General features: G+C 41.8%; 1 protein-coding gene across 1 annotated transcript; it reads left to right on the top strand.

Moving 5' to 3' along the window:
- Positions 1-12,395: 12,395 nt before the first annotated feature.
- On the top strand, positions 12,396-24,521 carry VDAC2 (voltage dependent anion channel 2). The gene is made up of 9 exons (XM_030275929.4): positions 12,396-12,585; positions 16,164-16,235; positions 17,251-17,300; positions 19,492-19,644; positions 19,734-19,786; positions 20,227-20,454; positions 21,597-21,747; positions 22,630-22,687; positions 23,493-24,521. Exons 1-9 carry the CDS (start codon positions 12,411-12,413, stop codon positions 23,582-23,584), a joined length of 1,032 nt encoding a protein of 343 aa, XP_030131789.1. The 5' UTR covers positions 12,396-12,410; the 3' UTR covers positions 23,585-24,521.
- The last annotated feature ends 1,824 nt before the right edge of the window (positions 24,522-26,345 follow it).

The following is a 26,345-nucleotide window of genomic DNA, read 5'->3' as shown; positions in this document are numbered from 1 at the left end:
TCTATCAGATGAACAAGACGAGAGAGCAGAGGAAAAAGGAGAGAGGTTTGCAGCAGGCTCTGCTGAAGGTGGCCCTTGCTGAGGGCCTCTGGCTGCTCTGAAGACAAGTCCTTCCAAAGGTGCTCTTCTGTTTGGTTGTTCTGGTTTTCTCTTAACTGGGCTGTTTCCCCAAGCTGTGGGTTACCACAACTGAAAACCAGAGCTTTAGTTAAAAAAGCTATCTCTGTCCCAGCACTGCAGAAATGCTGTGTTTATGATTTGGACTGGGATTTGGGCTGCAGGAACAGGCCGGTGTGAAGGTGTGACCGAGTCAGGGCTGTACTGATGTGTGCACATTGACTAGGAATGGGGTTTATATACCAGAATTCTTTTATTATCTCCCAGAAGCAGTTTCCTACAAGACAGTTACAGCCAAATCCACAGACAGGCTCCTTCTTGGGCATTATCTCTACCACATGCAAATGACCTGCCCTGGCTGGTGTGGCTCACAGATGGTTCACGGTCTGTGTCATTTTCACTTTGGCTTTCCAGCGGGATGTGGACTTTATCATCTGATAGTTGTTGATTTGCCCTCGGTATTCCACATACTGTTTATAAATACAAATCCCTGCTTTGCTTTTCCTATGGCATGGGAGGACTGGCAATGAATGACAGAATAGCCCAGACCACTGCAGCACCATGGGAAGCCACAGGATCTTCCCTGCCAGCACATGGTTTGGTGAGCATGTCATCCAGAGGGTGACCACAGCCTGAGCTTACCTTTATTCACATTTTCCAAGATGTTCAAAGTTCAGTTCCAGCTAATCCAATGCTACCATGTCAGATGTAGGAAGAATTTACACCTAGAGCTGCACAAAGATTAAGGACCTGTCTCTGCTCTTTGAGTTAATCTGAAGAAATCCCCCTCATAAGCTAAATGCACATATCATTATCATTTTTATTCTTGTTTCAGCTCTTAAGAGGCACTGGTCACCAGATCCAGCTGTGCAAGATGTGGGAGTATAAACCTATTTGGATCCTGGGGCAGTGGGTGGTTGGGACCAGCAGATCCCTGGTATCTCAAATGCCAGGCTGACCACTGAAGAACTGTGAGAATTCATTCTCAGGTAAGAAAGTTGCTGGTTTAGAAAGGAGGATTTCTTACTTCCCTTTGAAAGAAATGAAGGAGGTTAACTGAGGGGGAGCGACAGATATATAAATTCATTCAGTGTTTTTGAAGACATTAGGAGTAAAATAAAGGTATTTTGGGTTCTTTAATAATGAGTGCTGACTTTCTTAAAGATTTTATCTTAATGGTTAGTAATATGTGGTGTTCTTGAAAGGTTTTTTTCTGTTTTAGATCACTAAGTTTTCTCTAAAGATTTTTGTATTAATGGTCCAAGTGCAGAAAAGAAAAGGCTGAAGTTGACTTGGACTCAGATCAATATTTTCTTGATTCCCTTTCCTCCTTTTCTTCCCTCACTCACAAAAGTCTTAAGAAAAAGCTTGTACAGCATTATCCATCTTCTAATCTTCTTCCCTCGTATACTGTCCTGCCACATCTGTGCTAGGCATGAACTAACTTGTCAGCTTGCTACAAACACAGGCAGGGTAACTGAGGTCTAGCACCCCATTTAGATAAAGAAATCTAAGATGGGGTGTGGCTGACAAGATTGCTGAATCTTCCAGGACAGACCTGTGGGGAATCTCATGGCAAAAACCTCAGAATCGTTCTCTCAGGCTGAGGATCCTGTCTGGCACAAACCTTGTGTGCTGCTACATCCTTTTTGCTGCCTGAGTATAGGCCAAAGGTGAAAGATTTTTGGAAGGCCTTTTCTTCTGCCAGAAGTGATTAATGGAAAGCAGACGGCCAGCAGATCAGAATAACAGCTTGAGTGCCAGGATCCTGCCAAAAGAAGTGTCCTGGTGCATTAGGATTACTGAGCACTGGCTTTTGTCACTTGAACATCTGTATCCTGTTCTGAGGATTTCAAAGCATATCTGAGATTCATCCTCTTGGAAAAATGAAAGCACAGTAGTCCCAGGCATGCCAAAGATTGCAGTGGGCTTAATCAGACAAGCCTATTATACTGCCCTGGATTCTCAGAGAGCTTATTTAAAACAGTGAGAATATCTTCAAATAAGTCTCCAATATATAAATTCCCTGAGCTGTAAAAAATCAGGACTACAATAAAAGAAACACATTACTAATAAAGCCTGCAGTGAAGAGCTGGGTAAAACTAAAAGAAATCATACACAAAAAGACCCCAAAAAAACCCCAACCTCCTCCCCCTCTACCACCCCCCCCAAAAAAAATCACACCCCAAAAAACCAAGAGAGGAAAACAACGTGTGTGCAATTGTTCTTGGTCCCATACACTGTGCAGTCTAAGCCAGCTCACAGAAGCCTGATGAGCTGTGAGCTGCTGGCAGTGCCAGCTGCAGAGGCATGGAGAAGACAAGGCTGTGGATTGATTGGCAGGTTGGATGCTGCAGAGAAAGGCCAGGGACACAGATGTATCAGAAAGCATCCACAGCAACACTTCACACTACTTTCACTGCAACTTGTGTCAAAAGAAAGCTGCCAACTATATTGAAAATGGTGCTGGAGGCATGAAAGCCTGGAACAGAATGTCTCCCTCCTGGGAATGACCACAGCTCAGCTGAGATACCCCAGGATGAAGTCCTACACAATATGACTCATGTTATATTTGGCACTTTGTGCAGCTAATCTTCTGCTATAGTACTGAACAAATGTTAACAGCCATATAATGGCACAAAGTTCAGAAGTTCACAAGTTCACTGTATCTGAATCAGTCATCCTGGACTGGGCTCATGGATATACAGCTTGGAACTACATTTGATTACTGCAAAAGCCATCTTTATTTTAGGATTTTTGGTTTTGTTTTTGTTACTTGTTTTTCATACCCGGAGAAATTCTCAAAAATATTGATTATTGCAGGGTTTGATTTTCAAAGGGTAGATTCTTCAGCCCTTCCTGGCTTAAAAGCATTGGAAAAAACCCACTTTATTCACACTTGCAAGGCGTAGAGATTTCCATTTCCTGCTGCTGGGTGAATTTTCAGTGATGGCAGGACTCTGGATGATGATGCCATCGAGCTGAGGCATGTTAGGAGCTGCTTCCTGTGTCTAAACAGAACCGAGAATTCCATGCAAAGCATTTTGCAAGTTTTATCTTTGTCATTCTCTAGCTTCTATTTTAGTATTCTGTATAATAAATCTTATATAATTATCTTCTGATCTCATTACAGCCTTCTCCTATGAATATCTAATCTTGGTGGATGAATCTAGCACATTGAAGGATGACTTTTGGGTAGCTGCTGATTTAATGAAACTGGAAATGCAGGATTGCTAACACCTGCCATGAAACTCCCTGCATAGCTGAATCTCTATTACTTCTATTACTTGCAACCTTGGTACAGCATAATATTTTTTAATATGTTTCTTTTTTTTTTTATTCTGAAATAATTAATATATCTAGGTTATTATAATTAGTAGCTTTCTATTACAGTCATAAAAAGTTACAAATTTTGTCCCTCTTTCAGGAGAAATAGGGAGAATCTGTATTATCAAGAAAGCACAAGAGTTGAAGCCTGACTTAGAACTCGAATTACTGTGGTTTGGTTGAATCTCCAAGCCTGTCTGCAAGAAAAATAGAAGGTATTGAAGTAAAATAAGATTTGTTTTTTCCCACAGGGATACCTGGGGTGGGATAACTTAAAGCAGTTTGGCACACGGGACTGAAGACCTGAGAAGCCAGATTAAGTGCAAATAAGACAATAGAAATTTTCTGAGTTTCTCAGCTCCTGAAACACACAAAGTCAAATATCCATTAACTGAAGCATACCAAAACCATTTCTATTTCTCACTTTCATGGGCCCTCTCAGACAAAAATGCATGGATTCACACAAGGAGACCCTTGGATGTGTTGCATGACTGGAATACTCCAATGTTAGTGTCACTTAGGAAGCATAACTAAGCTGTTGATGTTCACATGGAAAATACATTTGTAGACAACCACTACAGAACAGCAGGGTTTATAATCTGTTCAGTAATTTTCTATAATGTGGGAAGCTATTTCAGAAAAAAATGTTTAACTTGTTTCAAAATACATATTTTTACTACATTCATTAACTTAATATGTAGTGTGTACCTAAGTTTTAATCAAAATACAGCTGGAAATGTGAAGCTAAAATGTATATAATAATTTATTTAATTAAATTGTAGTTCTTTGTTACATTCCATTTCTTAAGATTATATTTTCTGTTTGAATCATGTGAGTTGCCTGATTTCATCCTGGATGTGAAAACATCCTATCAGAAAACTTTAGCTCTACATGACAAAAATGGAGCAAAGGCTTACTTCTCTCTCTGAAAGGACTCCTTCCTTGTGATCACTCCTTATGATCAATGAACCACGTGCTATTTCTCTATATATGTCCTAGCTAGCCTCTTAATGTTTATTACTTCCTTAATCTGTTGCTGGGTTGATTGAATCATTGGCCCATGTCCTGCTGTGAATGCCCATGGAGAGACAGAGGTCTGTTTGGTTGACAGCCCTCAGTGTCATTTTTTAGAAATATGTATTTTGTAGATCATTACTTGCAGATCTTTGTCCTAAAGATCTGTCTTGGGTTCTGGTTGTAAGTGACACAGATGAAGTGAGTGACACTGAAATTTTCCACAACTTGCACCTGTGAGCCCATCTGCAACCACACACTATCCATTTTCCACAGCACAGGCTTTTCAAGTCTCTGCAGCATGTTGTATCTGAAAGCCAGCAATTTCTAGCAATAACTACTTCTACTAGTAGGCAGCAGTGTCAGACAAATGTCTCTCCAAACCATAGTGTAGGAGAAATTTTTTAAATGTCTGAATTCCAACAATGTGGTGAATGTGTTCTGAGGGTGTGAAATAGGTATGCCTAGACATATCTTCCTTCCAAATAGGAAAGGGACAGCTAGGAAGTGGTTTAGTGTTATTTTAGAATGGTGCATGATTTCTCCTGGCGGTTTGTTTGTATACAAATAACACGGCCTCTTTAGACTGTGATAGGTCATATTGTTGTACCTGTCTTGTTACCTTTGTGGAGGATTTTAGTGTGTGTAGATTTTTAAGCAATATTGTATCTTTCTTTATATTACCGTCTGTGTTAGTTCTACACCTGGGTATGCAAGTTTTTCGATGTGACATTAAAAAATAAAAGTTGTAGTTATGTAAGGATTGGAAAGCAGGACAATTTTTTCACTGTTCATTTTGTGCTGGGCTGTATAAAAGAGGTCAATGTAATTACTTCCTTTTTGCAGAAGGACAAAGAGTCCTAAAGAGAAGTGAAATTAATTGCTAGAGGTAAACCTGTAGTAAAGCCCTGATTTCTTCAATCTTGTCAGCAGACATCTTTGCCGTCATTCCTGTCACAGTTCATTATCCCTTTGTATTAGTACTTACTCATGCTTCTGTCTGTCTGCCTTTGGATTTTACACCCTTTTCTCTTTCCTCCTGAACACAGAAGGCATTTAGGGTTCTTATGCTCCTGAATAGTTACGTGTAGGGCCTTTCCATTCTGCTCAGAACCACAGCCAAATTTACAGTGCAGGGTTAAATTGCAGACATCTCATTTCTCTGTTTCAGCTGTGGGATGCAGTATGCACAGGTGCTCTGGGGAGATGGTTTAGACCAATTACATTAAATGCAGAGATTAAGTGTGTGCCTCCATCAGTACACCCTTAACAGAAACCAATTGTCAGACTGTACCAGGGGAGATCCTTATGAAGTTTAGAGGTTAAGTGGGTGAGTTTTGCTAGACAGCAAAAGGGCAATTTTTTCATGTGGTGTCTGAAGCGCTCCGAGAAGTGCCGGCCGTGCGGGGCTGCGGCACAGAGCGGCAGCGCTGGGCCGGCACCTCGCCCTTCATTGCCGTGCGCCCGCAGGACGGAGCTGGGGCCGCCCCACTCTCCTCAGGGCTGTGCGCGGCTGGTCCCGCTCGCTCGGGCTCCCAGGCATCGCACCCAGAAGCCAAACGCGGCAGCCGCCGCAGGGTGTGGGACCCGCTCAGCTCAGCCTCCTCCTGTCGCACAGCACCAGCATCCTTCCCACAGCACATCCGCTTCCAAGGATCTCCTGCTTTGCCCTTGTTAATGACCCATCGATCTTCCTTCCCACCCAGAGGGGATGGTGCCTTTCGGCCTCCGGAGCCAAGGCACGCTCCGTGTCAGAGCTCAGCCAGCCTGGCCTGGCTGAAGCTTCCTCGAAGTCTGAGCCCATCTGTGGCAGGAGCTCAGGTTCCAGCAGCCTGAACCCCCTCCAGCCTGGCTGTCGCAAATGGCCTGCCATCACCTGCTGTGCTTGTAAAGCCTGCTACAAACAGGCGCCTTAGAAAGAGAGGTGACCTTAAGAAAGACCTACTTTCAGGGAAAATTGATTGAAGTGTGGATTGATATGACAGCAAATATTATTAGGATTTTAGCATTGTTAATTTTTTTAAGAAGTCCTTCAAAAGCAAATGGCCAACACGTGCTGTTACTGCAGAGATGCTCTCAGGTTTAGAGCTGTGCATCAGAGTAGTTTACAATAAACACCACCATCAGAATACTCTGAGCACAAGGACACTGTAAATAATGTGAAAGGTTGTGAAGCCAGAGAGGGATTTGCCTGGGGGCAAGCTGTTTTCTATTCCCCCTCTCCAAGCCCCCTTCTGAACACAGTACAAAACTCTAGGGCACAGTCCTGTTCGTGTTCCTCCTCCATGGCTCAGCTTTGCTTTGTTTCCACCAAGGTGCTACTTACATTTAGGTTTAACCCTGGAGTGGCTTCAGTGAGAGACAAGGCCATAAAAACATTGCTCAATATCTTGTGCACATGTGTCCTTCACTGGATGAAGCTATACAAGCAGAAAAGCAGTGTCCCGGAGGCAACCAAATTCTTTTCAACAAGGCAAGTACAGGCCTGTTGCTCTGCAGTGGAACTTCTTTGGTGTAAAGTGCCCTGGGTTTTCTGAGACTATCAGGAAGATAAAAAATGTCTTACTCCTTGAAGATAAAAAAACCCTAACAACAAGAAGGCAATGAAAATTGCAAGAAAAAGAAGAATTAAAGAAAATATTATTATCAATCAGATTAAAATTCAGAAGAATTAGTAAGTACAGGCTCTTCTGCATGGGGTTGTTTTATATTTCAGTTTCTTCCTGCTCTTTAGCAGAACCTTTTCCACATTCCTCTCATTATTTATTTGGGAATAAGATGCTTTAGTATTGAACACGTACTAGAAGAGAATGCAGTGTCTCCACAGACCACAGTGTGTCCACAGTATGGATCAGATTTTTAGTTTGCTTTGCTTGTAGAGCTATGGGTAATCACCTTTGATTAGTTATGTAGTTGTAAGGTGCTCTGTGTCTCCATTAGTCTTAGTAGGTACTGCAACCAAGTTGGTGCCCTTGTTGACTTTGCCAAATTTGGTTTCTGTTTACTTTCTGTAGTGAGTCTAATGCTGGCTAAATGCCCATGCACCCACTAGAAATTATTTACTCATTTCCTGCTGAGATATGGATTAGGAGGAGGAGGGCAAAACAGGCTCAAAACACTAAAGGGTATGAAGAAAATTTTATTAAATAAAAAAATCAGAATAAACCTTCAGAACACTTCTCCCCCCACACCCTCTTTTCTTTCCCAGTAACAACATGAAGAGACAAAACCTGGGTCTTTCAGTCATTTTACCACCTCTAAAATAGCCTTTCTTCTATTCTCTTAGGGAGGAAAGTCTCTCTTGCAAGGCCATGGAGACTTCTCCACAAGAAACAGTTCTTTCCTGGCTTTTAATTTCCATGAATAGCAGCCACCTGGAAATCTGCAATCTTGAAGTCCCTCCCATCTTTTTTGCAGCCTTCCCACAGCTGCATTCATGGGCCATGTCAACTTATTGGGGTGCTATTTTTACGGATGAGCTGTTCTAGCATAAAACCAAAAGTTCTTTTAATCCATCTCTGGGAACAGAGCTTTTCTTCTTCTATTCCTAGGGCAAGGTTTCTCATTTCTCTGTTCAAACTTTTCATTAGATCACAGCTACTGCAACATCTGCTTATTCCAACACTGATGGTTCTGCTCACGGCTGTAGGTAGAACACTACATCTGCCCAATGCATTCCATGAATTATAGGAAAAAACTAGAGTTTGATCTATCAAATATACCCTCACCATAGTCTTGCAAAAATAATTTTAGCCCACGACTAAGGCATCTAGTCAATCCCCTCCCCGCTAGAATTTGACTCCTTCTTTACTGAACTCAGTGTCCCATGTTATTTTCTCTACGTGTATATTGTCTCTACGTATTTTCTCTACCCTTTCCTTTTCCTGACTCGGGAGAGAATTAGCGTTCGTAGGTTCATTTGCTCTTGGGCTTTATCAATTAAAACAGAATAGAGTCCTGCAACATTTCAAGGCTGATTCTGTGCAGGCTCCGCCGCTGATCATGCGGCTCCCGCCAGCACTGCAAACCGCGCTGGCTGCCGGCACCACTCCCGCGCCCTTGCTTTCCTGCGGGCCGCTGGGAAAGAAAAACACTGCTGCCACTGCTTTAGTCCTTCTGTCCGCAGCGGAGCCGGTTAAAGCGGCTAAGCAAAGTCCCCTGCGAGTCACGCCGAGGCAGCTGTGGCCGCACGGCACCGCTGCAGTTGTGTCCATTTCGGCCACGCAGTCCCGGCATGTGGCCGCTCCCAGTCTGGGACGGCGCTGGCCACTCCTGGCCCCGGCGACACCTTCAGCGCCGACCACAGGGCCACTCCCGGCGCTGGTGCTGGAGTAAACCAAGTTCATTTGTGAGCCGTGCCGAAATAGCCGCATCCATGCGGCGTGGCCCCAGCTGCACGGATCCCGGCCGAGCAGTCCCGGCCACAGGGCCACGCCCGGCCGTGTGGTTGCCTATGGCACTGGGATAGTCCCGGTGGCACGGCCCGGCAGCGGCAGAAATCGCAGCCGAGCTGCGTGCCGAGCCGGCCATGTACATCCGGCCTAGTTCAACCTCGCCAAGAGCCGAAAGCCCTAAAACCGCTCCCGGCCTTTGTTCATGGTTAAAGCGTGCTCGGCACTGAGGCACGGCCAGCGCCTCAGAGCGGGCAGCTGATTGGCTCCCCAAAGCGAGGCCGCTGATTGGCGCCTCAAAGCGAGGCAGCTGATTGGCCCGGCCCTCACAGAGACCCGCCCCCGCAGCCTGCGGCCGGCCCTAACTGAAAAGCAGATTTCGTTAAACCAAAGCATTTTCTCAGCCCTAAAGTAATTTCTTAATATCAGCTGTGTTCCTCTGACCTAAGGTATTCTCTTTGTCAGATTATTTGAATGTGTTAGCTCCATTTGGACCTGTTTAAAGCGGGTCTTAGAATCTGGTTTAAGTTAAACTTCTTCCTAGTAGTTTAAGCTAAAATGAAAGGTTACTTAAAGCTGCTTAGGAAAAAAATGGAAGGGCATTAAGTGTGTCAGTCTAAAGGATCCTCTGCTGGTTGCCATCTTACGGCCTTTCAGAGGCCTTCTTTGCACATAAGGGCAGTTGTAGGGTATCAGACAAAAGGTATAGACAATCTAATATCCCTGCCTCTGGGATGATGAAGTGAGCAATTATTTAGGCAGCACACATCTATAATAACAGTCTAAGAACGGAATAAACTTAAATGATACTTCCATTTGCAACTCGGACTTTCTGACTCCAAACAGGCTATACAGCCATATGCAATTCTTGAATGGATTAGTAATTAGTAATCCTTGCTGGATTTCTCTTCCACAAGCCTGTCTAGTTTCCCTGGAGCCCATATAAGCATTTAGCTTCTTATGTCAGGTAATTCCACTGGATTGCACTCTTTTATAGAAAAAACCCTTGTCTTTCTTTGTTCTGAATTTGTTTCTTGGTAGCTTCAACTATTTTCCACCCTTTCCCTGCTGGTTACACTTTCAGAATCTCTGCTATATGCCCTAAATCAGCTTGTTTCAGGATGAGGCAGCGGCTCACTGCTAGATCTTTTGTGAGGCTTCTCCAGTGAATCATCAACTGAACATCTGCATCTGGAGGGAAGAGCAAACAATGACTTCAGGCTCGTGTCAGAAGTGAATGTAAGTTACCTGAACTGTGTGGTGGACACTGGTACGTACTGTAGACACTTGCTCTCTTTTTGTTGCTCACATACACTACTTCAGAAATTCTGATTATAAATTGTGGAGAGAGAAGCAGAGTTTGTGTTCAAATGACAGTAAACTTACAGTGACCTGTGGGTTGATTTTCTCCAAGTGGTACCAGTACAACACGTGACTCTGATGTCAGTTATACATAAATATGGCTGTGTTTATACAAAATTGTAACAGTTCAACTGCAACTGGCCCCAAAACTGGAGAGCTGCTGAATTTCAATAGAAAACCAACCTATTCAGAGGAAGTGCACCTACATAGGAAGTGTGTGCACTAAATGGTACGAGGAAATTGCCAAGAAGAAAGGTTCAGAGTAATTCAGAAGGCTTGCTATTGCAGGCCTGAAGCTGTGCCTTTTTGGTGCTCTGAGCTCGAGCAGATCTGCTAAGGCATAAGGCAATAAGGCATGGTTGTCAGGGGCAGTGCAAGAGTGAGTGAAAAACACTGGCAGGCAAAGGCTGTTGCTACAGAGCCTGTAATGCAGCGGAGTTTGCTGTTGTCTGTCTCAGATTATTGCTTCTGCCTTGTCTCACAAAGCAAGTGATTCATTGCTTTTTTTGCCCAGGGCAGGACAGTAATTGCTTTCCTAGATTGCTAAAAATAAAGCCAAACCATTACTAAAACATTCATCTTTGAACGGAAAAAAAAGGCAGAATGCTGATATCTCCTATAAGCAACTGGACATTTATTCAGAATGGATTTATAGGACTGGTATGAATAATAAATGCATGTCTTTAAATAACGAGCAACCTATTCCACAATCTATTTTTACTTATTTTTACTTAATCAGATCTCTCTTTATTTTGAATGTATGTTTCCATGTACAGTAAGACACACTGGGTTTCTTTTCCTGCTGTTATTTATTTTCTCAGTATGTGGCTTTCCTTCTTGATTCATCAACACATACTTATCTGTGCAATGCCAAACTGTCTCACTTAAAACTGTCAGAATGAAACATCTCTTGGGTCTTTTGGTGTGAAAGTATTGGACTTGCACACACACACACACACACACACAATATCTGTTGCTTATCTTTTGCTATAATAAACAGGTGCTGACTGGCATTATGTTGGGCCTTTCTGCTAATCTGTTCTCTTCTTAATATGCTGGAAAATTACTGTGTACCATTTGTTCTGGAAAATGAATTGTGCTATTATGTATTTTTTTGTATCACACAAATATATTGTTTTATTTGGAAATGAATTTTACTTTCTTGAGGAATTTGAGATCACGTCATAATCCAGGCCAGGAGAGAAGAGTATGAATTTTAGAAACGGCTATTGTGCCGTTCCTTGGCCTTGCAATGGTTTGCATTGGTGAATCGGCGATTCCTCCTGCTGCACAATAGTCGCGTGACTGTTCTGCAGCTATGATTTCTGGTCAGATAACACTGTCTGGGAAACGTATCTGAGGGTCACTGCTTCTCTTGGCCTGAGACACACTGTGCTTTTGTGGGGGGGTGGTGGTGGGGGGGTGGTGATTGGAAGAGGTAAAAACGGAGCTTAGGCAATTTGAAAGTCTGTGGCAACTTGTCTGCAGGAGGCTCGACACCTTGTTCGATGGGGTACAGCTGCCGGAGCGGAATGGGGACGGCCGTGCTGCGGGGTGGCCCTGTGTGTCCGTGGGTTCGGGCAGCAGCAGCAGCAGCACAGCTTGTGAGGGGTGATGCGTTCAGTGCAGCGGGGCAGCAAAGGCGAGCAGCCAGGAGCGATCTGGGCACTGCGGCATCGCCCATGCTCGGCGGGCGCCGTTCCCTGGAGAAGGGAAGGGCTACAGGGGTCTGTGAGGAGCAAGGGCCGCCCGGCAAGCGCCATCTGCACAAAGGCCCCGGCTGGCCGCGGCTGAAGGGCGTCTCCAGTCCGTGTGCCAGCGCGGGAGAGGCTGGGCCCCGAGAGGGGGGCCGGTGCTTTCCCCGGCAGGGCAGCGGCGCCGGAACGCTGCTGTAGGCGCAGCCGAGGGCCGCCCATCCCCGGAGGGGCGAGCACTGCCCCGCAGCCCCGGGCGGCTCCGGGCGCGGCTGTCCCGGCCCCGCCCCTGCGCCCGCCCCGCGCAGCGGCCCCGCCCTCCCGCAGGCCCCCGCCGCCGCCGCCGGGGCTGCCCGCCCGAGCGCCTGCCCGGCCGCGCCGCCGCCGTCCGGCTCGTGGCTCGGTGCTGCGGCGCCTCCCGCCGCTGCCGAGCTCCGGGCCGCGGCCGCCAGCGCCTCCCGCGGGGCGGGGGTGGTGTGGCGCGGCGGGCGGGGCAGGCGGCGGGATGGGCGGCCCCGGCGCGCCGGGGTCCTGCGCGGCGGCAACGGCGGGCGGGCGGATCGGTGTCTCCTTCAGTTCGCCCTCCACTGCCCGCGGCTGCAGCAGCGCGGCCTGCCGCACCACTCTGCCCGCCCCTGACCGGCCTCAGCCCTGCTCCGCCGACGACCCGCAACACGCAGGTGCCGGCCCCGGCCGCCACAGGCCTCACGGAGCAAGGGAGGGGGGCGGGCGGGGCTCACTCGGTGGCGAGCGGCTCTGAGGCTTCTGGGGCCTCGTGGGCCGGGGGCGGCAGGGCCGCGGGCTCGTCCCGGCGCTGCCGGGTTCGCGGGGCGGGCGGCGGCCTCTCCGCGGCCGCTGTCCCCGCGGTGCCGCGGCCGGGCTCGGCTGCGCTTGGCGCGGCGGGCGGAGGTCAGGCCTGGATGCACAAGATGGCCGCGCCGAGCGGGTCGGTTCACCTTGCGGCGGGACGGGCGGCGCGCCCGGCCTGGAGCCGCCGATCGGTCCGGCCCGGCCCTGCCCTGCCCGGGCTGCGGCCGCATTCTCGCTCTCCCTTCGCTGTGCTTCCTCTCCGGGAGGCGATGCGTTACTGCCTCCGCCTCGCTTCCTGAGCCCGTAGTCCATTTCCAGATCTTGTCCTTAAAGTTTCTACATTGGCCTGGCCAACATTAGGCTTGCGTGTCCACCTCCGGTCTGTGAGTAGGGAGAGCGTTAATGCAAGGGTAAGGAGGTGGCTTTTTTTAAGCTCTCTGTAGTATCGGTATAAGCCTGAAGGTCACCGTGTGTCCGATGTATTTTAACAAATTAATTTTTAAATAATCTCAATTCTTTTGTTGCTATTTATTGTGATACTGGGATAATTTCGGCGTAGTTGTTGACTTTTAAATTGGTGAGTACACTTTTTTCAATCTATTATAGGCTCATACGGTTTATAGTTTGATCTTGAATATCTTGAGATCTTGGGATCGTTAGAAATCCTAATAGAGGTCTGTGTCATTTTTTAATTGTAGAGCTTGAGAGTTTTGAAATACTACTTCCAAGAAGAACTGTGATGTAGTAATTCCAATAATACTAATACATTTTTCTGTTCTTTGGGTGATTTTTTTTTTCTTTTTATCGCAGAAGAAAGCATGATTGTGGCTCCCGAGTAACAGATTAATTAAACTTCATCACGGTGGCATGAAACAAAGATTAGGGTGGAGCTCTCACTTGGCTCAAGTATATTCTGTACTTCAAGTCGATTATTTTGCAGTTTTTATAACAAATCTCTAGTTGCTTAATGATGCTTATTGTTTAGTGACTTTTAATTAGTAGTTTTAAGTAAAAGGTGCTTCAAAATAGGGTTGAAAAAATTACTTGTGACTATGAGTTTGCAAGCCTATCTAACATTAAAGGACACAGGTCTGATATTTTAATAGCCCTTTTTTCATTTAATGAGAGTTCTGATGGTGACATTGGTTTATCAGACATTCAGTATGTCCAAATTTAACTCTTGGTTTCCTGTTTTGTCCTCATCCATCCCTGTCAGTGTTACAGTATAGTATTAGAACAGCAGTGTGACAGTTGTACTCTCTTTCAATGTTTTATTACAAAATTGTATCTGTAGACTGGAATGTCTGACAAATACTGGCTGGTTTCCCTGTAGGGGTAAGGATGCTTAACTAGGCCAGATAAAATGGTAACATCCTTTTTACTGTAATAATCCTCTTAATTTTGACACAGTTTGTTAACTTCTCAATGCATTTCTGCTTAGCATAAATCTCTTGACTGTACTGCTTGTCTACTGAGTTTGGAAACATTGAAAACAAAAGGGAAAAGCTTGTTTATTTATACTGTAAAAGCATGTCTGTGGTAAAGGCTAATATAAAACTCCAAAACTAGAATTAATTCTTTTTATGGCAATGCTAGTTAGAGGTGAGATCTGTTCATTAGAGGAAACGTGTAGCTGAACCTTGTCTATAATATGCTAAGCTGCTGAATTGTACAGGTGCTGTACAGTAGGACTCTGAAGGCAAGATTTCTCACACTCCCTTGTAATTGGTCTGTCAGCTGGTTTTTTTTATGGAAAAAATAGGAACCATTTAATGACTTGTCACTGGGATTAGGGTCTGTTCTTCTGTAGACTTTAATTCGGGTTTGGCTTCTTTAAAGTTCAGATACTTTAGGCCATTTTCTGTCTCTTTTAAAAAAAATAATGTTTAGTTTAACTCCATGAAAAACCAGACTTATTTTTGAACAAGTGATAGGTGTCTTGATATAGTGACTGGTTGTAGAATTTAGGCATCTTTGCTAAACACATTTTTCTGAATTTGTGTGTATGTGTGTGAAACTGATTGTAAATACAGTTTCTCAGAGGAGGTTGAAATTATCCCCTTAGGGCAACAGGGAGCTGAAGTAGGGTACTGTGGAAATCTGCATTATGAATTGTAGAAAAATAATGAAGAGTCTTCTGCCTTCCCCATTGATTGCTAAATAGTTTGGTTTTTTATTAAATTAATATTAGTTCATACAATTTGGCTGTATATGGCAGGTGTAATTAGAGTTTGGAAGTTAACATGCGAGAACACTGCCATTGTTATTTTTCAAGTTCTAAAGATTTTTTTTCATTTACTTAAAAAGAAAAAAAAATCACACCAAAGGGAGATAAAAAGTCAATTATGTTAATCTGAGTCTCTCAGCTAAATAAATGTGACCAATCAGTTTGAGAAGATAAGATTTTTTGCTTTCATGTGTTTTGCCTTTTCATGGCCTTATCTAGTTAGTTTCATTTTGCCCCTTTTCCCAGTGAGGGGGGGGGGAGTTATTAATGTGCTCTGTTTCCTATATTTCACAACTTTAAAATTGCGGGCCTCTGTGACAGCAGCCTCTTGCTGTTGAAATCATGGGAAAACAGTCTTTCAAGGAAGTACAGATAAGAGTGTGTGCTCCCAGGGAGGAGAGTGATACGGGCCTGGGTGAGACCTTAGCCTGGAGTCTGTCCATGGGGCCCGAGGGCTGGGCCATGGCTCATCGGCAGTGGCAGGTTCTTTAACAGCAGGGTGGCCCGAGGCTCTGTCTGAGAAAGGCGCTTGTAAAGAGATCTCTTCTCCCAGACCCCACACTCCTCCTACTTGGATGTTTTAAACTAGCAGGACAACTTCCCACATGTAAACTCTTATATGTTATTAGATTGATTGCTGGTTAATGACATTAGATCTTCTTTTTAAATTAGTAACATGTAAAATATGGGGCAAAAATGACGTTGGAGAGCACATATGCTCTCTTTTTACATTTTCAAAACTGAAACCTTGTGGGTACTTTCAAGTAGTTTTCATAAGCATGTGTCAGCTTTAGTTTTGTAGAACTTCAGGGAATAACTGTCTGCATTACAGGTTTTTGGATGTCTAGTGTCCAGGGTTTTGGCAGTAACTATGCCAACTCTGTAAATGTGGGTTATTAGTTAATTTGTAGTAGTGAAAGATGTATGGAGAAATCTACTTGAAAAATTAGGAGCTGGGTGGTCTTGTAATGCCTTTTCTCTGCAATGCCTCTTCTCTGCATAAGCTGAGAAAACATCTCATGTTCACAGTGACCTTCAGTGAAAATCTATGTTTCACAGAATACTGTAGTATCATATCTATTAATTTTAAATATATAGTTCTATCTATTGATTATCTTTATGTAGATGAATCTGCCTTAAAGACTATCTTGAAAGAATTGTAGCATTTTTCATGTGTGCAGTGGCAGAAGGTTCATTATTAATTAGCCCTTTACCTTTCAGCTCCAATGGCGATTCCTCCATCATATGTAGACCTTGGCAAACCTGCCAGAGATATCTTCAATAAAGGATATGGTAAGAATAGTACCTTTTATAAGTGGTGTTTGAGGTGCAACAATGAATTGCCTTTTTTAAGTCTGTATAGAAAATTGAATGATCAAATGCCAGTGTTTTTGGGGAGGAGGAAGGTCTGCTGTGTTTTTTATCTTTACCACCAACTAAGAGATTATTGAATGCTTTTTGTGGGTTGTTTTGATGTGAAGGCTGTTAAGTCTTACTGCTTGAGCCACAAAAATGTCAGAGGTGTGCAAGAATGCAAGCAGCAAGTATAGTTTAACTTAGGAGCACTTTGTTTACTGGTCTGTCTGTGCCACAACATTTGTTGATATAGAAAGGGTTATATACCAGTCTAATGTAGCCTTTTTTGGACTAGAAAGAGGAATGGCTATTGGGATAAAGAATCCTTCCATATCTTAAAATCTTAAAATGCTTTACTACCTGCATAGTTAAATCATTCTTTGTCACAGTGCTGTTTCTTTCCAGTTTTTGGAAATGTGGGTTTTGTTTTTTTTTTTCCACTAAGACTGTTGCTCACCTCTCTGGATAACAATGTGAATTGACATTTTCACAAAACCTACATATATTACAGTTGTATTGGTTGTGTATTTTCCAGTGACTTTGCTTTTACAGTTTTTTACTTTGAGATATTTTGTCTTGGTGCAGAAACAGGTGTTTTATGGGTTGGGATAGCTCTTTAAAAGGCATTCACTATTATATAAAAACGGTTCTATTCCAGGAACAGAAAATAATGTATTTCCTTTTGGAAGCATCATTTGGTAGTTAAATATACTCACGTAGAACTGAGGCACTTCCCTGCCTTGTTTTGGAGAGGCCTCCTTTACCTGCTATGGCATCTGTAAGTTGAATGTTGCTGAAGTCAGTCTATAGCTGTTTATATAGTCAGTCTATGGCTGTTTATATATATAAATGAATATATGTAGGACACTGCTAAGCCTGCCTGAAACACCAGCCTATTGAAAAATGTGCAGGGCCTTAATTAATCATGTAACTTTGACTTCTGTTTATTAAGGCTTTGGGTTGGTGAAACTGGATGTGAAAACAAAATCTGCAAGCGGAGTGGTGAGTTTTAGTAACTTTTATTATATTTTTTTTTCTGTGTTCTGATTCTTAGTTAAAAGGGGCACATTTCCGATGCTGCTAAGTATTTTGTAGGTTATATGAATGATAAATATCCGGTGTTAAACAATTTCAGAAGCCCCTAAAGTTCTGAATGTATCAGGAATATTGCCTTGTTTAGTAATCTTTTTATAATACAAGGGCTTATTAATTGTACCTGGTCTTACATGTGATGGTGACCAAATAAAGGATTTTAATATACCAATAACAGTATACAGAATTTATTTCTGAAGTACCTTGTGTACTATTTGGTGGAAATTTTTGGTATCTTGGTTTTTGTCTGAAGTAGTTGTCATCGAATAAGCAATCTTTGGCTCCTCTAGGTACTTAAGCGCTGCAGTAGTGCTCCATGCAAGATGTCTTGGTCATGCACAGTGCCCCCTGTGATTTTTATCTATTTCTAGAGCAGACTTTGCAAGATACAATGGTAGATTTATTTTTTCTCCCCATAACTGGAGCCTGAGCAGTGTAACTTGGTGTTAGAGACAAGGTTCATGGCTATATGCTCTGTTTTTTCTAGAAAGCTATATGCCAACTAAAACACAGTTTGCAAGAGCCCTATTACAGAGCTAGTTGTTCTTACCGTAGCTTGTTTCTTTGGAGGACTACCAGTTATGCTGGTAAAACTCTGAAAAATCCAAGCCTAATGTGAATCCTGTATTAGTTATAAGCCATCCTTCCCAGGTGAAGAAACTGCTGGCATATATGTACTATAGATGCTTTAAAGCAGAGATAAGATAATATAGTTTGTTTCTCCTGAAGCTGTTGCCCAAATAGTTACAGTCACATAGACTCTGTGCAGTAGGAATAGCACAAAGCAAGAAGTTAAAGCTGAAGGTATTTGTGTAGTTCCTGTCCCTTGCCAAGAAATAGACCTAGTAGAATTATGCAACTGTGTATGGTGTAGTGGGTCACTTACATCATACAAGTAAATGTCTTGGATGTGGTCAGATTTGGTCAGCCACCATTAAAGAACAGTCTCAACCCTGTTTGTTTTGTGCTTTTGGGGCTTTTCCTGTAAGAGTGCCTAAGGACTTGCAATTTCAAATCTGTGTTTTCTTCTGGGGAAGGTGAGTGTGAGATGTTTGTTTGAAAATAATGTTGTGTATGCAGGAAGGCAGAGATCAAAATGTTTATTTATATGTTTTAAAAAGTTGAAATAATGGACTTCTTAAATAATAAGGGCAATAACACTTCACTGGAAAGAGCTCTTTAAAAGGTATTTGCAAACCTGGTTCCACTTATAATTACTTCCAGTTTTTGAATAGCGGTACACAGAAACTGTTCATTCTGTTCTTTGTGAGAATCCGAATAGTGAGAGACCTCAGTGATTACTTCCTTTATTAAAGAAATGAGAGTGAGGCTGTTGATTTCTAAGTTACTTTCAAGAATTCCGGGTCAGATCATACCATACTATAAACCCAGCCTGTTCGCTAAGCTTCCACTTCAAGCATTACTTCTGTGTGTCATTGAACCAAAGTGCCAGGGCAATAGGAATTTTATAGGTGTTAGTAGAAGGTGTGCCTATGACTGATGGGAAAGGCTAGTGCATTGGGCAGACTAAGAACTCCTTAAAAAGCAGTTAAAACCCCAACCCAAACAAGAAACCAAACCTCCCATCCCACCTCCAGTTTGAAAAATGATGCCATTCTATGACATTTTACAGTTGCACACTGTGTTCAGGGATGGTTGACGAGAGTAATGAAAATACATATGGAATTCATAAAATAATTTTACTGGAGATATAATATGTGCCTAATAGTGTTCTTGGTTCTTAGTTTGATTTTTAAGTTGCTTACTGGAAGTATCAAACTGAGCTTTACATTTCAAGAACTTGTTGCTGCGTTAGAGGAGAGTTCTTATGATGGCTGCTGTCCTGCTTTGGAGTTAATTTTTGCCACCCTGTACGTTTTGTAATAGTGGCAGGAGCACTATTACAGAGATGGGGATTGTGGGGAGACCTCCATGAGGGCATGAGTCATTAATTCTTCTGAGCTGTGCTGTTCTCCCTTCTCCCCTGCAAATTGTGTACTGATTGTGATTTTTTTCCCATATGATAACCAGATCTTAACACCTGCTGAAGGAAACGCTGTTTAATGCTTTTAGGATTACCTGTATCTTCTGTGGTTTTTAGGAATTCACAACATCTGGTTCATCGAACACAGATACTGGAAAAGTGAATGGGAGCTTGGAGACCAAATACAAGTGGGCTGAGTATGGTCTGACTTTCACAGAAAAATGGAACACAGATAACACTCTGGGAACAGAAATTGCCATTGAAGATCAGGTAATAGATTAGGAAAATATTAATTTGTTTTATCTCTGTGTAAGAACTGAATTTATAGCTTTATCTTATCTTCTCCCCCCTTCAATTAGCTTGCCAAAGGCTTGAAGTTGACATTTGATACAACTTTCTCACCAAATACAGGGTAAGAATTGCTAACGTTTTTACCTTACTTAGGGAGTAACAGCACCATAGTCCATTGATCTGGCCTGTGGTATTGACAGAGCTTTTTGTAAGGTTTGCTGTTAAGTCAGCTTAGCAAATCCCAATGCTAAAAGCTTCTGCTCTTTACTGTGACATCACTATAGGGTTAGTATTGCACATTTCACAACTTTGCTTATTTTCTGGGATAGAAGTACTGGAAGATTGCAGGAAACATGAAACTGCTGCTACATTCATCAGAAAATGCCTGTTTGCCATAGCCCTGGTTGTTTTTGAATGGGCTGGCTGTACTTTTGTCTGGTCCAGGGGATACATGTACAAGACATTGAGATATGTTGTGTAGAGTCATAGGGCTTGAATTTGGCAGGTCTTTGAGGAAGATCATGTATGCTTGTCTTAACAAAACTCTTTTCGCTGTTTCAGAAAGAAAAGTGGTAAAATTAAGTCAACTTATAAGCGTGAATGCATAAACCTAGGCTGTGATGTTGACTTTGATTTTGCCGGGCCTGCAGTCCACGGTTCAGCTGTCTTTGGTTATGAAGGCTGGCTTGCTGGTTATCAGATGACTTTTGATAGTGCCAAGTCAAAATTGACAAGAAATAATTTCTCTGTGGGTTACAAGACTGGAGACTTCCAACTGCACACTAATGTGTAAGTACTGAAAACTTCTCTAGCTTTCCAGAAGCAGGCTTTCTTTACCTTCTTTCTAGTTAAAATACAAATGCTTGAAATATCAAGAGGTGCTTACAAGGCCATTAATTGGGTGCATTTTACAATAGGAAACTCTAAATAAATGTAAATGATACTTCGTATCTCTCCTTTTGGAAACAGTTAATGCTTGTGACTGGTTAGTGCTTCTAGCATATGTGGTATAGCTTGCCAAATACTGAAGTACGTTTAAATTGGAAGTGCAGTACTTCAGTTATGCAGAACTGACCATGATGCTTTTTCTGGCTATCCCATTATATTGAGTTGTATCAGATTACAATTTAAGAGCAGTAGATTTGTTAGAGGTTGTAATTAGTGTTGCATTAATGCTGTAGTAGTTTCTAGAGCAAGACTAGATCATTGCTTCTGGACTTTTTGTGGAGGTTCATCTTCTTGCCTGTGCATGAAACCGTTTAAACAAGTGTAAGATATGTTTCTTCAGACTTCCTGCTTTTAGATCTTACTCCAGAGCAGTCTGATCAAAACTTACTGAAAGCCACAATATTTTTAATCCAAATTAATAAAATTGGTGGAGTTCTAGTGTGTTTAGATAGTTAAAAGTGTTGCTTTTGAAGGGAAAGCATGGGGATTTTATCTCTCTGAATTCATGAAAATTGAGGAACATAGGAGAAAACTATAAAATACTTTAGAGGCTGGTCTGTAAGAATTAAATTTCTATTTACTAATGTAAACATGGTGACAGATTTTTGGGAGGTCATTCAGTTCCCTAGGACTTTTGCGTATTCAATAATCATAAATTCGGAAGGCCCATTTTGTAACCATATAACACATATTGGTTAATTTTGTAAAGATGTGATGTAGAATTTTTTTCAAGGACTTTTTTTTGGCAATTAACATGAGAATTAGCTGTAGCACTCTGAAATACCTTTTTATTTCTATCAATTACTGCCATTTAATTTTGCCCTGAAGCCTTTGTTCATCTCTCCTTCTCTTTTCAAAAAACGTGAAACAACTCAAACTTCCGAAATTCTTATTTGAAGAAAAATGTGATGTAGTAAAAAAAAGAGATAAAAAAGGAGTGGATTATACAAATAGGAAACTAACTTTCCTCTTGATTTGTGCAGCAATGACGGTGCCGAATTTGGTGGGTCAATTTACCAAAAAGTGAGTGATAATCTTGAAACTGCTATAAACCTGGCTTGGACAGCAGGTAGCAACAGCACTCGCTTTGGCATTGCAGCTAAATACAAGTTGGATTCTGCTGCTTTTCTTTCAGTAAGTATGGCTGTAACCTGAAGGGTTGTGCAAAGTACAGTGTATTTGCAGTTGCTGTGAATCCCTGTGTTATTAGTGCAAAATAAGCTGGGGAGGCCTTGCAGGAATTACTCTTACAGTTCAGGCAATTACAAGTAAACCAGCAGTATTTCAGTTCTGTCATGTTGCTTACAGCAAAGTCTCATAGAATTTGACTGTCAAATGTGCTTATGTTGGAGATCCTATTGTATTTATAAAAAGAAAAACCCAATCTAAAAAATGTTAGTGTCTGGTTCTGTAAGTTTACAGATTTTTTTTTTTTTTTTTTTTAACTAGTCTTTGGGGAGCTCTGTGACATTCTCATGGTGAGAACTCTGGCAATACTGGTAAAAAGTTGATAAGGAGCAAAGTTTCCTGTATGTTACAAAGTTGGAATCATTCTGTTGAGGAAGTGATGCAAAGTGAGATAATTTTGTACATATTGTTTATGATGACAAGATCTAATTCCTGTGTAATGTGAACATGGAGTCCTCTGATGTGGCATTTTTTAGGAGACTGGTGGTAAATGTCTCTGGCCCTCTGAAAAAGGGGAAGTGGTGAAGTTCACCTATGAAAACGTGTTTCAGTAACACTTCTTCCTGCCCTTACATCCCCTCTGCTCTTAAATATGTTTTTGCTTCAAAATATGTTACTACTTCAGTAGTAAGGTGAAGGATGAGGGCATAGCTGGAAGGAGAGAATCCAGGAAACACTGTACTGAAAGAACAGATAACATTTGGTTAAACTGATAATGGCAGTGTTGCCATAGTTACTCTAGATTCTGAATGGTAACAAATAAGTAATCAGTTTCAACATTTCAGTTGTCTTTTTGGTGTTTGTTTTTTTTTTTTTTTTTTTTTTTAGGCAAAGGTGAACAATTCTAGTCTAGTTGGAGTGGGTTATACCCAGACCCTGAGGCCAGGTAAGAGCTATCATGTGAATTATATCACATATATATCTTCTATGCATCCTAAAGAAAATAATTGAGGTCTCTGCATTTATATGCTTTTTTTTTCCTTCAGAATATTTCTTTCTTTGAAGGCCAAGTAGATACTTTCCAGTAGCTTCAATCATATATCAAACCTTTATCTAAGCAAGATAAACCCTATTTTATCTAATGGTATGAATATATTGTATTCTTCACTGATCTGTGCAAGAGTGGACTGCATTATGTTTGATGGCTTAGCTTTAGGTTAGGCAAAGCATGTCTTCTTTGGCATTGCTTTGTCCAATCATACTATGTTGAATGATAGCAGGTCTTCAAATTATCATTAATTGTCAAAACACCACACTTCCTACTCTTCATATTTAGTAAAGAAGTCCTCCAGACCATAACTTTTTCCACTCAAGTATAAAAACACCTGTTAAAGCCGTATTACCATTGGTCAGTTCCTTATTTGAAAAATCTAGTTTTATTCCATCCCTTTATAGGTAGGAGTGTCTGTCTATGCACAGATCTCCTCCTCCTTTGCATGTCTTAATGCAGAAAGGAGAACTCTTCCATATTTAGCAATTCGAGACTGTATATTGACATTACTGTTTACAAAAATCATATAGCTTTCTTCACGTGACTAACTTTCAGTAGATTTCATGGGTAAATGTATTCTCCACTAAAAATGTTTAGAGGAATGTTGTATAAAAAGAGCTATAACTGGGACTTGTGATGACAGAGGTTAAGTTGCATGAAAGCTACTGTGTTGTAAACATGCTTCTTAAAAATCTTACAGGTGTGAAGCTTACACTGTCGGCCCTCATAGATGGAAAGAGCATCAATGCTGGTGGCCATAAACTTGGTCTTGGCCTGGAATTGGAGGCTTAAAAAGGTGAAGAAACTGCTGCAGAGAAGGGATACCAGAAGAATTTGGCCTTAAAATGTATTTCCAATGTGACCAGCAGGCTTTTTTCCAGGAAGGATGACCTAGAACAAGAGCTGTATTTGAAGTATTTAGACAGTTACTTGTTAGCTGGTTTCTAGTTAAATTGGTTACCCATCTAGTTAAAATTCTGCATTAGTACAGTCACTTAAACATTATTTAAATGTATTTAACTGTTTAATGCGCTACCCACAAATAATGAAATAGACGTTTATGAAAACTGTACAATTGTGTGCATGTTTGTTTTTATGTTCCTTTTAACATTCAATATTGCCATTTAATGAAAAATGGATCACTGGATGTTTTGAAATGAGGTCAACAATTTTGTTGAATGACCTGAACTAGAAATACATTTGGTATCCCAAGACAAATTATGAATAAAACAAGTACACACACATACTTGTGCTTCAGATATTTTAAGAGTGAAAATATAAGGCTACTGCTCAGTTGGATTACTTAAAACTTAAGAAGTAGTGCTCTGTACCTTTCTGCTCTGCAAGTAAGGACCCCCACCCATGACAATACTGAATATAGGTGAAGAGTTGGATTCCTCAAGCAAATTTAATGTGCTTTTCTGTCAGGTAAGGTTTGTCACGACACAATGGTTTAATTCCCCCTGTGATCCACCAGCAAGATGTGCTGTGTTCCTAGTTGGCCTTCTGATGCAAAAAATGCAGATCGGTGTACTTGGCACACTGAGACATTTAAGAAATGTTCCTTGAAAAAGCTCACCACAAACACACCTTTTGCTTATATTTGTATGAAGTGAGATGTATCTCTGCAATTGAATGTAACAGTGTAATGGTATAACAGCCTGCTTATCCCAACTGCTGTGAGAGGTTTCTGCTTAAAATGACTGAAATAAAGACAATTTTAAATGGACATAGAGGCAAATGCATCTGATCTTGCTTTCCCTTTAACTAATAAATCTTGGCAGATACCCATTTTAAGTCCAGAAAGTTGCAGAATAATGGGAAAACTCTCATGTTTTTTTCAGAATAGCAGTAAGAGAACAGAAGCATGAGAGATATTTGGTCTGTGGACCTAACATCCCTGAAGGTCAAACTAGCTGTGAATGCTTTTAATATGGAATTAATTTAAGAGTTGGAATTTACTGAGCTTGGAGGAATGCCTGGAGCCTACTTCTTAAGACACTCTCATAGCTGAGAAGGGTGTCTTGAACCACTTGGTCTTAGTGGTTCACAGCGGCTCCCTTCATAGTGCAGGTGGCTGGCTCATGATGAGGAAGCTCTCTCTGGTTTGAAAGTATTATCAGTTGATACTGCATTAAAATTAATGCCCATAAAAGTATCAGTGACTTGCTTGAGGTCTTTTTCCACCCTGCATTGTTACCTTCAGACTGAAATTTTCACATGAAGCACTCTGTTATGAGCTGCCTGTTAAGCTTTAGCTGTAGAGTAGCTGAGCCACCTTCTTTGCAGAAGGCAGAGCTTAAGCCTTCGGCTCAGGCTCTTGACCAGGCTTGCTGGTGTGTTTGACTAGTTTTCTTACAGGATAGTAAAGCATTTGTGGGGTACCTTTACTGCTGTTGTCACTAAATACCCTTGTCTGAGTTGCATTTCCACCATTTAGGGTGGAAGAAGCATGTAAGGTGTAATTTGTTGCTGTCATTGCATGTTGTGTGTATTTTTAGTTTGAGGTGATTTCATGTGCTAGACCATTTAAAAGCTAGAAACCATGCAGGCAGACATTGAATTTTTGTATATGTTTTCAGTATAACCATCTTTGGTGCCTCACAAAGACTGGGCTTCTGATACAAAAACCACAAAAAGAAAGCTTAACAAACCAAAACAAACCACCAAAAAATCCCCCAAACAAACCAAAACAACCTACCAAACCCAAAAAAACCCTCCCTGAAACGTGTGCCTGAATGCATTGTCCATCTGCACCCGGACAAATAATGGAATATGTCTTTTGGTTATGAATGATGCCTTGTTTCTATCCTTAAACCAGCGACACTTAACATTTCACAGCTTTTCAGGGGGCTGTAATTGACTTTTGTTTTTGGTGGTAGTGGTTTGTTGGTTTGGGGATTTTTTTTTTTGTTTGTTTTAGAAGCAAACACTATAGCCTTTTTCTTCACTGCCTGCTCCTCTAGATATTTTTTTTCCTGAGGTCACAAAGTGGGTAAGTGAAATAAAAATATATATTGCTGAGTTTCTCTTCAACTCTTAAAAATTAGTAATGGAAAACTTGAACCTATTCATTTTAGTCTTTGTAAATGTGCATGACTTTACTAGTCCTCAGCCTTTAAACCTTAAGTAGTTGTATTTGTTATAGTGCTAGGCAACCAGAGAAGTAAAAAGGGCTCTGCAGTAGGTAAGAGAACTGAAAATGTGAGTTTTTCTAAAATACTCTGTCATAAATCACTACTTTGAACATGAAAAATAAGTTCAGTGTCTTTTTCTTAATATCTCTCAAGGCTTACTAAAAGTGGCTTTCAAACATACTTTTCAGCTGTTAGAGAAGCTTGTGGTATAATTGGAGTTTTGTGGTAAGGAATGTTGATGGTTTATATAGCTCCATTTTATTAAAATATGTAAAAAGCCTTAATGATAACTTTCAGTGCCAGACAGCCTTTCCTCAGGTGTTCTGAATAAAAACCCCCCACCACTTGAGATAACCAATGACCAGAGCATTGTTCTGCATCTTTTTTGTGTGAATTGTAGCATTGCATTCCCGCCT

This window comes from Taeniopygia guttata, chromosome 6 (assembly GCF_048771995.1).
Source record: "Taeniopygia guttata chromosome 6, bTaeGut7.mat, whole genome shotgun sequence".
Taxonomy (NCBI): Eukaryota; Metazoa; Chordata; class Aves; order Passeriformes; family Estrildidae; genus Taeniopygia; species Taeniopygia guttata.
The sequence above is the reverse complement of the archived record's forward strand: the minus strand, read 5'-3'. Positions and strand labels throughout refer to the sequence as shown.

Bases quoted from the DNA above. Each gene is read 5' to 3' on its own strand.
- VDAC2 (XM_030275929.4), top strand. From the start codon at position 12,411: ATGGGCGGCCCCGGCGCGCCGGGGTCCTGCGCGGCGGCAACGGCGGGC. The intron at 19,645-19,733 runs GTAATAGATTAG...CCCTTCAATTAG, and splicing joins AAATTGCCATTGAAGATCAG to CTTGCCAAAGGCTTGAAGTT. The intron at 22,688-23,492 runs GTAAGAGCTATC...AAAATCTTACAG, and splicing joins TACCCAGACCCTGAGGCCAG to GTGTGAAGCTTACACTGTCG.